Raw genomic sequence first — 15,011 nt, 5'->3', positions numbered from 1 at the left:
TGGTGCTATTGTTTGGTTGCGTCACATGGCTTGTGTGTACATGTGGGTTTGTATTTGGGGTGATCTCTTCTTCGATTCATGTTATAGCCTTCCTTTTCATATAAACCTGCTGAGTCTTGCGACTCACCTTGCTTTCCATCATTCCAGGTAAGGGTAAAGCAAAGGCCGAGGGTGAGGATCGTTCCACTTAGCAGCCGGCCGCGTTGGTAAGGTGTACAGTTAGCTGCCCCCGTCATCTCTGATGTTTTGCTAGAGTCGTTGTCTTTTATTTTTGACTGTGCTAGGTCGTCATTTGTACCTCCTATTGTTGGCACAGGGTCTGTATGTATTTTTATATACTTCATGACCGCTGTATCAGCGAGGTGCTTGTGGGCATGCATGTTTACCGTTTTGCTTCCGCTGTTAAATTTCTTATTTATGCATGCCAGGGCATTTCTGTCTTTTGTCTGTTCCTCTTCCCTTCTGTGAGCGCACTCGTTCGGATAGACCGGGTGGTTGGGATATCCGAGCGGGGGTGCTTACAGGAACACTGAGAGTCGACTGCCTCAATGTAAGGAGTCAACTGACTTGTTATTGGGAGTCGACTCCCGCTATCGCCTCAACCCTTCTCAGTGTATTGTTTCTCTTTTTTCTTTTTTTTGCTTATATTTTTAATTAATTAACAGAGTGTGAGTGTCACGCGTTGTGAGACACATAGGTGTCAGTGATTCAAAATCCTCATGCTATCATGGTAGATATGCACAAAGTGGTGCCAGATTACACGCTAGGTGTGAACAGACTAGACATTCTACACAATGGCGAGGATTTAGTCTTAATACAAAAATAATTTTTGTATTCCATTTGACTTTTGGCAGCATGTATGTCTTGATTGTATTTCATGCGATGAAATAACGTATTATTTAAATTTTTAAGTTATGTATAGTGTGTATTTATAGCTTTCGTTGTGTATGTCTGATATACATAAAATTTTAATTTTACCTGTACCACCGTGCATGAATTTCATTAGTGGTATCAAAGTCTCAGCTAGATATTTAATGCATATATGTAATTATATGTGTCAAATTTTATGATATGTAAGGCATTTTATGGCTACAGGGTTATTAATTTTAACACTGCATACAAGAGAGTCGATTGCCATATGTAGGGAGTCAACTCCTAGTAGCACACAGTCGACTCTACATACAGGTTAGTGCTAGTTGACTCCCCTGAAGTTGTAATCGACTCTCACTAACTGTAAAGTCTAGACAACATACTCTACACGCCTAGATGTTGTTGGTCGTGTAGTTTCCACATTGGACAACTACACGAGAGTGTTAAGTGTGTTTATGAATGCTAGTTGTAATTTTTGATATATGCATGATTGAATGTTTTTAGAAATATTTTGAAGTAACGGGATGAATATTCAAGATGAACATGAGTGTGATGTGAACGAATAAATATTACAAGAGGTTCGTATTTATTTAGTCAATATATAATAATTTATTCATTTGGTTATGTATTGAAATATGAGAGTTGAATAATTTCCTTTAATTTTTGTTTTACAAATGTGTGTGCCAGGTTGTATATATATATATTGTGATTTTTTTCAGTTGGATATTTGGTTATTGTTCACATACTTAAATACACATTTATTATACGTTTAATATTAATTAAATAATTATGTAGTCAGTAATTATAAATTATAAAAATTAAATATTAAATAAATCAAATTTAAAGTTCAGTGATAGGGGGAAAATATGGGTTAGCCCATAATTTATATCAAAATGTAATGATAGTCTAGTCTTAAAAATTAAAAATAAATTAGGTGTAGTTATTAAAAAATTAAAAATTCAACCCAAAACCAAAAGCAAGCTTTTAAAGTCTGATTTTGTTTAATAATTGACCCTAATAAAATAATAAACTAATCTGGAACAAGACATTATTATATTCATTAATAGTTTTAAAAATCTGACAACCTTAAATGCATTCAATCATACGGACACCTTGAAGGCATGTGCCTCTCCTTTAAACTATAAAAAATACTATTGGTATATTTATTTTATACATCTTGCGCTATATAAGGGGTATTATGACAAAAAAAATCTCTCATGAGGTGCATAGAGGCGCGTGAGACACATGTGAAGCGCAGGATATTTTGGTCATAATATCCTCTTATATAGTCCAAGATGTATAAAATGGATGTACACCTAATATGATTCTTAAACTATTGCGCAAAATAAATGGGTCTCAGACCATGAGGCATTTAATTTTAAATCATGCATATGATAACGCAAAAAATCAAATGGTTTGGCATGATCTTACATGCATACTTTTTCCTCTATTATACTACCAATATTCATATCATCAAAATGAATATACCATTAAATAAATATGGCCATCCACTTACACGTGCAAACGATTAATATCATTATTCATTTAAAAAATATCTCCATGATCAATGGGGTAAATTTTTGCAAAAACATTGAGAAATTAGCTATTGAATCTCATCAAAACACATGAGATTAATCACTTTGATTTATTGGTTTTTCTAGAAAATAACATCATATGTTACACGTGATGTTGCGATTAGATTCAAGAGATTAAGATCTAAATAAAGTTTAGATTCAAGTCATGAAAAGAAATTATAAACTAAACATATAAATACCATGAATATGTCATTTAAAACTTTGAGGAGCTCATTACTAAGAGATTATTCCATGGACCGTGTTACATGTACTAATAAGATAATAGGTCTGAAGATCGAATCAGACTTCATCATTGATCATCAAGACGTCGCGAACAGCAGAAGCTTGGGCTTACTTCATGAAGATTTCTTGGGCTTCATTCGCGAATGAAGTCCTATCGGGCTTGTAGAATGAAGCTCGGGACTTTATCTAGAGATAATAGTGATAAATTGGATGGGAAAATTTTTGTCATTTATCATCTTCGATGATCCTCTCTATAACTTAATTATTTATATAAGTAGAATTTTTCTTATTCCATAGATCCTCCCCACATCATGGTACCATCATAGTTTAACAAAATTGGCCTTTTTAATAATGTGTTTTGTGCAAGTTCTTTGAAATTAAGATCAAAAGCAACAACTATAAATTCTAAGATGAAACCAATGCTGCGATACATTTTTTGGTAATTATTTCCACAAGCTTTCTTCGTATATATATACCCATCGAACCTCATAGCCTAATAAGCAAACATCATGAGAACTAAAATACTTGTAGTGCTTCTTGTGGTGCATTTGTTTCTCCTTCTTTGGCATTGTGATTACCAAACTCAAGACTTGAGAGACCGAATTAATGTTCCATGGAGATTGCCTTTGGCTAGACATTGTGTATGGCACATATATACTCCTTTATTTCATTGACAATACTGCACGCGTAAATGGTTGATATTGCTGATTATATTTTGTAGGATTATTCTATTTTGCCTTAAGGATACATAAAGACAGATATCGAAGGGGGCATAAAGACTAAAATGCCCTCGCTCACTTTGCAAATTTACAAAATATGTCACTGTCTGTTGTTTTCTCCTCTCCCTTCCCATGGTCGCCGATGCAACCGCCGCCTTGCCGCTACCTTTGTCTCATCGCCTCAATGCCGTTGCGTCGCTGACAAGGATGCAACGGTGGTATGCAAGGCAAGGTAATGACAACGAGACGAGTAACAGTGAGAAGACGAGGCAAAGGCAGCGGCAAGGCGACGGTCACATTGGCGGCCGTGAAAAGGGAGAGGAGAGAGCGGCGGATAGCAACACATTTTATAAATTTGTAAAGTGGATGATGGTATTTTAGTATTTTTGCTCCCATTTGATAACCTATTCTGTCAATCTTGTAGCACTGCCCTATTTTGTAAACTCTCCCACATAATTGATATTACCAAATTTACCATTGGTTCCAGAATACATAATAAACAACCCTGTAATTGGACCCTTTTTTCAATCCTTAATTTCTTGAATCTCTCCAATTCTCTTGACATCCTAACACCTATTCTTCCCTCAAAACTTTATTTTTGGTCGTTTCTATGTTTGGTCGATAAAACAACGTCAAAATTAACCAGTGGAAGCATGAATTTCACTCTTGCCAGAACTAAAATAACATGAACTAAACACAAGGGCGCCTGGTTTAGTATTAACAAGGACTGGTTTCGGGTCCCATTTGAATACCGAGACAGCAGTAGTCACAACATAACACAACACAGTATCATGGGTGCGGATGAATATTTATGTTGTTACAATGCTCTACTTTGGGTTTTAGAAAACAAAAGGAATAAATTCACTTGTCAAGGGTCACGGCCAGATTGTTTATGACTGGAACCGGTTTGATTTTTGGACTAAAACAGTGGGTATTTTGGGTTAAAATGGTTGTTGTATTATGGTTATAAAATGGTTTAAGTAATGAGTAAAAATCTGTTTAAAGTTGCCAAATGCCACTGTTTTGCTAAAAGATTAGAGAAAAATTTGAGAATTTTTGGTAATTCTAGAATGACTCTAAGCTTATTAAAATGTGGATTAGTCTCAAGATAGCATGAAATACCAAAAAAAAAAAAAAGAGGATAGGAAATTTGGAGGACAAAATATTCAAATCTGTAATTTGGGCTATGAGAACTAAAAGTTTTAAATAAAAGGCTGGCCTTCAATTAGGCCCAACTTAATTTTAATGGAGGCCCAAAGATTTGTTCATATTATGACCAATTTGGACTCCCAATGGGCTTGGAATTTTTTTATAGAAAACGGCCCAATTGCTTTATTTAATGGTCTAAACTCTCGACCCATTAACATGAGTGATTCATTGTTAACTTATGTTACCAATTAATTAAACCTAGTCAGGTTTATTTTGTTGAAAATAAAGGATTTGAAATGTGGGGCCACAAATGTATTTTTTAAAAATACAATACTATCTTAAAGTTTAGCAAATTAAAAATGATCTATAAAGTTTAATTTTGAACTATTGAGTATTAAATTGTCATGGAATTAATATATTGAGACAAGATTTGTATTTCTAAATTGATGAGGGGCCAATTTAGAAATACTGAAAGTTGTTAACTACCTAATTCAATTAAAAATAATAAGTCATGGTTCCTAATTGAACATTAGTTTTTCATTTCTCTGCATCTCCATCAACAAAGAAAAACTCCCAGAAATTACGTTTCAATTGGAATATCAAAACCCATTTTGATCAATCACAACAATGGATAGGTACACTTTCGCCTATTGTTTTATTTATTCTTGGTGATTTAACATAAATATTTTTGGAATTTGGGTGATAGTTTTTCACAAAAGTTTATTTCTCCTCAACAAGTGATATTAGAGCCCCTTTTCATGTTGAATCATTGAGAATCTTATTATTTTTCGATCCATGACTTACTTTTAGTGTTATGGTATTTGAGTTCTTTTTGGATATATCAATTTTTTAAAATAAAATTTTTAGATTTAGTAACGACGCAAGCCTTTGGCCGAGTCGGTACCCTAAGGAAGGAAACCGCAACGGATGGGCCCATGAGGCTTGTGAAGGTTTTGGGCTGCAAGCTAAGCATACAGCAAACTAATTAATTAATTAAATTAGCTTAAAACACTTTTTTAATTTATTAATTAGTTTTTCACCATTTTTCTTTAAAAAACAATAAGTGACTGAGTGGGGGTAGTGCATGATTCGGGATGGGTTTGACCCGACCCGGTTCAGTCCCAACCTAGTCAATAGTCAACTTAGTCAACATTTGTTCGTTGACTTTGACTTTTTTTTTTTAAATTAAGAAATTATTTTGGTGTAATTTTAAATTCGAATATTGGCATGGTTATATATATATATATATATTGAAATAAATTAATTGAAATAACATGTCGCCAAAGTGACTTTTCTTGTGAAAAATAATTTTTGTTTTTAAATATAAATGGTTGTGCATGTAACTTGTATGAATATTTATCGGGTCAAAGGAAGGTAAATGTTAAACATAATTGCATGTGTATCTGTGGTAATAAATGCGTAATAATTGTTCGATTTTACATGTGATCAATAAATCAGCTCAAAGGAAGATTTATTTTTTGATATGTTATTATTATCAGTATTTGATTACTACACCAAGAGTACCACTTATAATTAATATTACTGTCCAAAGACTTGATATTAATGTTGTGCTGGGTATCTTGAGATAGGGCTTACCATTATTTGAATTTATTGATTGTTAATTATGAATATTAATTGACCATAATTTTTATTTGATTATTTTTTATTCTCTGTATAACTAATGTGTATGCTACTATAATATCTGGCAATATAAATTCAATTCCCATGTCGAATGGTACAAACTTCAAAGATTGGAAATAGAGTATATTGATTGTTCTTGGCTATATGGATCTAGACCTTGCGCTCAGGATTGAGCAACCCGCTCCTCTTATGGATGTAAGTTCACTTGATGATAGGAGGAACTTTGAGAAGTGTGATCGCTCAAATCGTATAAGTCTTATAATCATTAAGTGCGGCATTTCGGAAACCTTTAGTGGCGTAATATTCGAAGGGATAACCAATGCCAAGGAGTTCCTTACCAAAATTGAAAAGCATTTTGCAAAAAACAATAAGGCTGAAACAAGCACGCTTTTGCAAAGCTTGATTTCAATGAAATATAAAAGTAAAGGGAACATAAGGAAGTACATCATGAATATGTCTCACATTACTTTAAAACTTAAGGGACTAAAGCTTGAGCTGTCTGATGACTTGCTCGTACATTTGATATTAATCTCGCTTCTAACACAATTTAGTCAATTTAAGGTTAATTATAACTGCCAAAAGGAGAAATGGTTTCCAAATGAGCTCATTTCGTATTGTGTGTAAGAGAAAGAAAGGTTTATCCAAGATAGGATTGAAAGTGCTTACTTGGCAAGCACCTCTAAAGATAAAGGCAAGAAAAAAAAGAAAATATATGAAGCTGCTTCTAAGGGTCCAACACAAAAGAAACAACAGCAAGGCAATGGGGGTTGTTTCTTTTGCAATAAGACTGGACATGTGAAGAAAGATCATGCCAAATATCACGCTTGACGTGCAAATAAAGGTGCAATTCTTACTTTGGTCTGTTTTGAGGTTAATTTAGTTTCAATACCTAGAAACACTTGGTGGTTTGATTTCAGTGCTACTACATACATAAGTGTTTCTATGCTAATTAAAGGAGTTATTTCTTGGAGGAGTGCCAAGCAAACGCTCATAGCATCTTCCACCATGACAACAGAATTTGTGGCATGTTATGAAGCATCTAACCACGAAATATGGTTGCGAAATTTTGTCACTAGGCTGCGCATTTTGGATGGTATAGAAAGACTGCTTAAATTATAGTATGACAATAAATTAGCAGTTTTGTATTCCAATAACAATAAGAACTCATCTAAGTCTAAGTATATTGACATAAAGTTCCTAGCTGTGAAGGAAAAAATGCAGAGTGAATATATTTCCACAAAGCACATTGGAACAAACTTCATGATTGCGGATTCGCTTACTAAGGGATTACCACCCAAGGTCTTTAATGAGCACATTATTCATATAGGTGTTGTATTGTGCGATGATGTCATATTTTAGTGGGAGTTTGTATTCTCGTTGTTTTATGTTTGGTTTTGAAAACATTCATGTATTTGGATATTTTATGTACAAAAATTAAGTTTTCGGTTTATTTCACTCTATTATGTTATGTTCAATGTCAATCTTACTAAAGAATAAGATAGGACCAGTTGGAAATAAGCATGTTTGGATCACATCACATATAATTTCCATGCTACGCATTCATATTTGATCTATGTCATTTGATTGTATTGATATGCGTGACTATTGATGGATTTAGTCATGTTAAATGTGACGAAAATCGCTTTGATCCTATATCAATATGATCAATGGACGAGATTGTCTAATATTCTTAACGGTGATAACAACATTTTGGAGCTTATAAGGTTGTCCACATTTGTAGGGTTACATATCTAGCCTAGTGAAAGATTGTTGGAAATAAAGGATTCGACATGTGGGGTCATAAATGTATTTTTTAAATGTGCACTGTTATTTTAAAATTTATCTAATTAAAAGTGATCTATAAAGTTTAATTTTGGGCTATTGGGTATTAAGTTGTTATGAAATTAATGTATAGAGACAAGACTTATATTTCTAAATTAATGAGAAGCCAATTTAGAAATATTGAAAGTTGTTAAATGTCTAATTCAGTTACAAATAATAGGTTATGGTCCTTAATTGAACTTTAGTTTTCATTTCTAGAATTACATATCAATTGAAAAATCAAAACCTGTTTTGATTGATCACAACAATAGATACAAGTACGTTTTCGTCTATTGTTTTATTTATTATTGATAATTTGACATTAATATTCTTAAAATTTGGGTAATAATTTTTCACAAAAGTTTATTTCTCCCTAACATACTTGATTATGAGAATCTTAACTAATCACAACACTCAAAGAGTTTAGATGGATCCTAGTGAAAAAAATTGAGAAATAATATTTAAAATACAAGTTATTTTGTTTTAAACGTTCATAAATATAGAAATGAATTATGGTGACATAAAAAACATTAGTTATTTACAATTAAGAATGTCTAAAGAAGCGAACCTTTACAAACTTAGTTTGGATTGTTAATCTAATTTACTTTTTAACGAGATTTTGATTTAAATTATCTAAGCATAGATTGATTCGTATATTCAATTGAAATATCAGTGAATTTAGAATTCGTGATTTATTTATTATTTTAAATAAACAATGTACTATTATTTCTCCTTCATTCATTTGCATTTAATTATTGTCTAGCAAATGTAGCGCAAGGGATTAAAACAGAGGAAGAGAAGAAACAGAGGAAGAGAAAAAGGGAATTATTTTTAACAGAGAATACTTAACTCAATAACTAATAAACTAAATATATTTATAAAGAAAAATGCTATTTGTACAAATAAGTGGGTTACCAAGAGAATGATCGAAGGTGCCAAATCACAAAAATGCCCTCACCCAATTTATAGATTCACTACCCCTATCCTTGGTTGTCTCCACTCTTCTTGGTTATGGTCGCCTACAAGCTCTACCTCACATTGACTTGCCTCATCGTTCCCTCACGTCGCTTCACGATGCACCTTGCCGCCTTTCGACGCACCTCATCACCTTCATCTCACTTTGCGTCACCTCGCGACGCGCCTCGTTGATCGTCAATGTATCCTATCATCGCCCCGTTGCAGCGTCTCACGCGATCACTACTGCATCTTGTCATCACCACGCCATAGCCTCGCGCCGATCGCTACTGCACCATCTCGTCACCTTGTCGTTGCAGCATCTGGATGAAGCCCCAAGCTTCATCTTGGATGAAGCCTGGTTATGCTTTATGAATTAAGTTCGATCGGGTTTAATTCACTGATTAAGCCCGGTTAGGCTTTATGAATTAAGTCAGATCAGGCTTAATTCGCTGATTAAGCCTAATTAGGCTTTATGAATTAAGGTTAATCGGGCTTAATTCGCAGATTAAGCCCGATCGGGATTCATCCAGGTTGAAGTCCGGCCAATGAAGTCCGGGCAAAGAAGTTCAAATTTCATCATTGGATAAGTCTGAATCGGACTTTATCATCGGATAAAGTTCGATTCGATCATCAAATTTATATACGTAGGGCGGTCCATTTAAAAATGAGACAAAGGTGACACAAAAATAGTCTGGGTGACGTGGACCGAAGACAGCCCCACCAAAAACGTTGAGTGTACGCGACCACGTAGGGTTTAAAAGTGTGTAGATTAAATACGTTGACAAAGTCAGAACTACTAGTCCATAAATATCACCCACCACCCCAACTTATGAATTCAACTAATTTACTTATTTAAAATTAAAATGATTATAAAAAATTTATATTTTGATTCAATTTATTTAAACATTTACTAAAATAAGTCCTAATTATCTATTTAAATTAAAAAAATTCATATTTAAAGAATATAGAGACAAGTCATATTTTAACCAGTTACTATATGAATAAATAAATAAGTAAATAGTGGACTCAACATCATCACTAATTATAATGGTTATCTTGTGATATTAGTGAGTTAGATAAAATAATTAAGATATCAAATGTAAAATAATGTAACTTTCAGATTATTATGACTAATAAGACAAGTCTTTTTCTCACTTAATTATGAGAAGACTTTTCTAAGAATGCTCCCAAGCAATCCTTCTAATCATATTTTCAAGTTTTTAATGAGTAGATTATGACTTTCCAACTCCAATTACCTTAATTTTACATTAATAGATGTCTATTAGGTTGTATAGAAACAAAAATGAAAAATAGGAATAGAAAAATAATATTTTTTTTAAAAAAATGCGGATAAATAAAAAAATATAGAGTTTTTTTATAAATATAAATAATTATTCAATTTAAAAATAAATATAAATTTTATAATGTATTTAAATAATTTTTTTAAAAAATTAATAATTTTGAGTTAAAGATAAAAAAAAAATTCAATTAGAGACGAAATTTTTAAATGGACGAAAGTGCGTTTTTAAAATTATAAAAATGATTTGAATAAATACACTATATTTGAACAAAATTTAAATTTATGAGCTCTAAATATAACAAAAATTAACAATTAACTTAGGGTTTGTACTTTACTTCAAAAACATAAATTAATTATTTGAATAAAATTTAAACTCATATAACAATTAAACTTATGTAGCTGAATTACCCACCCACCCACCAAAGGTGCTTCCCTCCCTTGACTCTCTACTCGCTTGGCTTGACCGCTTGAGTCTTCTTGACTCTTCTTTTTCACACTCAACATTCCTACTTCCACACCTTCTGTCAAGAGTAGGCTTCACTCAGTTATCTTTAAATAAAATGAATTTTGGTACAATCATAATATTAGTTATTTTTAAGAAATAAATTATAAATTTAAATTTTATTAAGATAATTAATTTTTGATAAATACGAGTTCGTATCCCAAAATATGATATTTGTTTAGAATCTCACCTCAATTCAAACTAAAAAGGTTTCTTATTATTATTATTATAGTAATTAGATTAGATGTTATGTATGTTATCATTAAATCATTGATTTTTAAATTCAAAGAAACTGGTGATAGATGAGATGACCCACCAAACACCTCCATTGGCAAGGTTAAGGCTAGGTAGAGGCTATTCAATGAAGCATCAATATATATATATATATATATAGAATATATACACATTTGTATATAAAATTTTACTCTATTGTATATTCTAAATTAAATTAAAAGTAAAATAATAATATTCATAATAATAATAATAATAAAATGTACAAAATGTAATGAATATACAAATAAAAATGTATAATTAAACATTATATGCAGACGAAGACTCTTAACTTTTGAGGCGGTTCCTTCAACATCTCAATCCACGAGACCTTTACCTTTCGTAAGTTAATTAATAAATGTATGTATATATTATATCATATGTCTCTTGGACATATTTGTTCCTTTCTTTCTGTGTCATTGCCACAAAGTGCCCGGAGCTGAAGGAGAAGCGCCTCTCTCTCTCTCTCTCTCCTTCTCTCTCTCTTTCTCCTCTCACTGTGGCATGGGAAGCAAGTTCAAAGCTTAGGAGATGGAGATCCTCCTCAAGTTGATCCCCTGGATGCTCCTTTTGGCTTTTGCAGAATGCTCATGCAACAGTAGAGACCAAGAACTGGTTTCCAGGGCCTTCAGCTCCGTCTCCGGCTTCAACTCTTCCTGGTTTATCTCTCCGCCGCCCAATCCCAAATCCAATCTCAGTCTCCACTGTCCCCATCCCCCAATCACCCAAATCAACCTCTCCTCCAAAAATCTCTCCGGTGCTCTCTCTTGGGCCTTCCTCCGCAACATGTCTTCCTTACGCACAATCGATCTCTCCAACAACTCTCTCCGTGGCTCCATCCCCGGCTGGTTCTGGTCCATCCAGACCCTTGTTCACGCCAATCTTTCTAAGAACCGGTTCGGGGGAACCGGGTTCGATCACGGTTCAGTCTTCCCTCCATCTTCGTCCATTCAGGTTCTCAGCCTCTCCTCCAACCGCTTCACCAACTTGGCCCGTTTTCCCCCTTTTCCGAATCTCACAGTTCTTGATATCTCATATAATGATCTCAGGCTCTTGCCTTCTGGCTTCACCAACTTGTCTAAACTGCAACATCTCGACATCTCAAGCTGCAAAATTTCAGGAAATCCAAAACCCATTTCGAATCTTCGTTTTCTACGGTATCTAGACGTTTCGAACAATGAAATGACCGGTTCTTTTCCTTTTGATTTCCCCCCTCTGACGGGCCTCAAGTTCTTGAACCTCTCGTTCAACAGCTTCACCGGCCAAATAACCCCTGCCTTGGTCCAAAAGTTTGGCAAATCTGCGTTCGTTCACGCCGGCAATTTCAACACTCCAAAGACCCATAAATCTTTCCGTCTGGTTCTAGCCTTATCAATTGCGTCGACGACTATTATTGTGGTGGGTCTGGCTGTTTTCGCATGTTGCATGTACAGGAAGAAAAAGATGGCCACAAGACGCAGCAAATGGACTGTCACAATCTCTCAACCAATCCAATCCCTGTTCAAGATGGAGAAATCAGGGCCGTTGGGTTTCGAGGTCGAGTCAGGATCATCATCATCATCATCACCGGTCGTGATGGTGGAGAAGCCATTGATGAAACTCACTTTCAAGGACCTGATTGCGGCCACGTCGCACTTCGGGAAGGAGTCCCTAATTGCAGAGGGCGTGTACAGGGCTGTACTGCCAGGTGAAATGCATGTGACCATCAAGGTCATTGAGCACGGCGCCGGAGCCGTCGATCGGGATGAAGCTGCGGCCATGTTTGAAGACCTCGCCGGGCTGCGACACCGCAACCTGTTGCCGATTTCCGGCTACTGCATCCCAGGTATTATACTCTCAGCTTGTAATTCATTATATATATATATATATAATATTGCTGTTGTGTTGTTGGTAGTGTGGCTCGGTCAGGTGATCGTCTACCGTAATAATTTGCATTCACATGAGTGGCTGGGAGTGGGAGGTCTTGTACTCCGCAACACAGTCGCAAAAATCTAGTAGTTCTGAGCAGACACGGTTAATAATTTTCAATGTAGTCAAACTTTCAGAGACAGAGAGTGGTTGATAAAATTTGGGGGGTTTCCCAGGTTAACGTGCATAAGTAAAGCCAAGCCCCTGTGCCATTGAGTCAATAGCTTAAATGAATTAGTAGGAATCTTTGAAATAAGGGTGTGATCCATGGATAGTATTTAGTTAGAACGAAAAATATTTTTTAATTTGTATAGAAAATAAAAATTATCTTTTTATAGATAAAATTTTTAATAGAAAATAGATAAAAACATATTTTAGTGGTTGTAACATAGAATTCAATTCTATAAAAAATATAATAAGTTAAAATATAATGATAGAATTTAATTCTTTAAATGTGACAATTTTTTTTTTTTATGTATTTTTTATTTTATCAAAGACACCTTAACTTATACAAGAGAGATTTTGACTTGAGTAGGGCCATGGTCATCGAAAAAAATAATAAATTAGAGACATCTTCAATAATAATAATAATAAAAATAAATTGAAGAGAGTGACCTTGAAAATGGCTCTAATTTACCCCCACAGCAATGAATAATGATCTACTAGGTAAAATTCATCTTAATTTTTGTTTTGATATATAATAAATTAATTAGTGTTGAATGCATGCAGGTAAAGAGAAGCTGGTGTTGCACGAGTTCATGGCCAACGGCGACTTGCACCGGTGGCTTCACGAGCTGCCGGCCGGTGCACCCAACGTGGAGGACTGGAGCACTGACACCTGGGAACACATGGACGGAGAAGGAAACGAACCCCACATGTTCTCGCCGGAAAAGCTGGAATGGCAGACGCGCCATCGCATGGCGATGGGCATTGCCCGGGGGCTCGCCTACCTCCACCATGCTCGGTCCAAGCCGGTGGTTCACGGCCACCTCGTTCCCTCCAACATACTGCTGGGAGATGACTTGGAGCCCCGGATCGCCGATTTTGGACTGAGTCTTGACCGAGTTGGCGAGTCCACGGCAGATGACGTGCACAGTTTCGGTGTAGTTTTGATTGAGCTGCTGACGGGTCGGGCCGGGTCGAGGGAGACGGTTGGGTGGGTGAGGAGATTGGTGAAAGAAGGAAAGGCGGCGGCCGTGTTGGACTCGAGGCTCAGACTCGGTGGTGGGCCGGTCAGTGAGATGGTGGAGAGCCTCCGAGTAGCGTACTTGTGCACCGCGGAGTCGCCCGGAAAACGACCCACGATGCAGCAGGTGGTGGGCCTGCTCAAAGACATACATGATTACATGGAAGATCCATTCTGAGGGAGAGGGAAATTATTTAGTAAATCGTCGGGTCGGGTGTGAATGGGTGTGCTTATATATAAAAAATTGAAGATTTAATTACATTTACCCATTCATTCAAATCTACCCTGAGATTTATTTAATTTTTAGCCTACACTGAGTTGACTCATCTCTTCAACTTTTCTTTTTTTGTATTTTTGTTCTGCTAAAGGAAAAGCAAAAAAGAGAAAAAAAGAAAAGAAAAAGGGGTGGCAGAATCCCACTTATTGCTTGTCTCTTCTGGTGGGTGGTGGCATTATCAACTTCTTTCCATTTTAGCTTTGAGTTTTTTTAAAATAATTTGTTTCTTTTATTTTTTGTCTGGTTCTCAATTCTCAAATGCTTTATTTTGAGAGAGCAATACATACAAAAGTGGTTGGGGTGATGGTGGAATCAGTGTGGGGCCCCATTTGCCACACCACCTCTTCTGAGTCATCTCTGTCTATTGGGTGCCATTCCACCAAAACCCACGTGCACTGCCCCCCTTCACAAAATTATTGGAGGCGAGAATGGACTAATTTATTTCGAATTTAGGTTTATATTATATTTTTATTCAATCTTAATTTTTATTTTAATTTAATTTAAAAATATTAATTTTTATTTTAATTTTATCCTCAAACAATTAGACGTGTGCTACAGTATATGTGACGCTATGGTGATGTGTCTAATTATAAA

General features: G+C 35.0%; 1 protein-coding gene across 1 annotated transcript; it reads left to right on the top strand.

The window, feature by feature from the left end:
* Window positions 1-11,447: 11,447 nt before the first annotated feature.
* LOC127796000 (calmodulin-binding receptor kinase CaMRLK-like) lies at window positions 11,448-14,572 on the top strand. Its single transcript, XM_052328015.1, has 2 exons — window positions 11,448-12,871; window positions 13,684-14,572. Exons 1-2 carry the CDS (start codon window positions 11,578-11,580, stop codon window positions 14,316-14,318), a joined length of 1,929 nt encoding a protein of 642 aa, XP_052183975.1. The 5' UTR covers window positions 11,448-11,577; the 3' UTR covers window positions 14,319-14,572.
* Window positions 14,573-15,011: the final 439 nt, after the last annotated feature.

The sequence above is a fragment of the Diospyros lotus genome, chromosome 2 (assembly GCF_014633365.1).
Source record: "Diospyros lotus cultivar Yz01 chromosome 2, ASM1463336v1, whole genome shotgun sequence".
NCBI lineage: Eukaryota > Viridiplantae > Streptophyta > Magnoliopsida > Ericales > Ebenaceae > Diospyros > Diospyros lotus.
The sequence above is the reverse complement of the archived record's forward strand: the minus strand, read 5'-3'. Positions and strand labels throughout refer to the sequence as shown.

Bases quoted from the DNA above. Each gene is read 5' to 3' on its own strand.
- LOC127796000 (XM_052328015.1), top strand. From the start codon at position 11,578: ATGGAGATCCTCCTCAAGTTGATCCCCTGGATGCTCCTTTTGGCTTTT. The intron at 12,872-13,683 runs GTATTATACTCT...GAATGCATGCAG, and splicing joins TTCCGGCTACTGCATCCCAG to GTAAAGAGAAGCTGGTGTTG.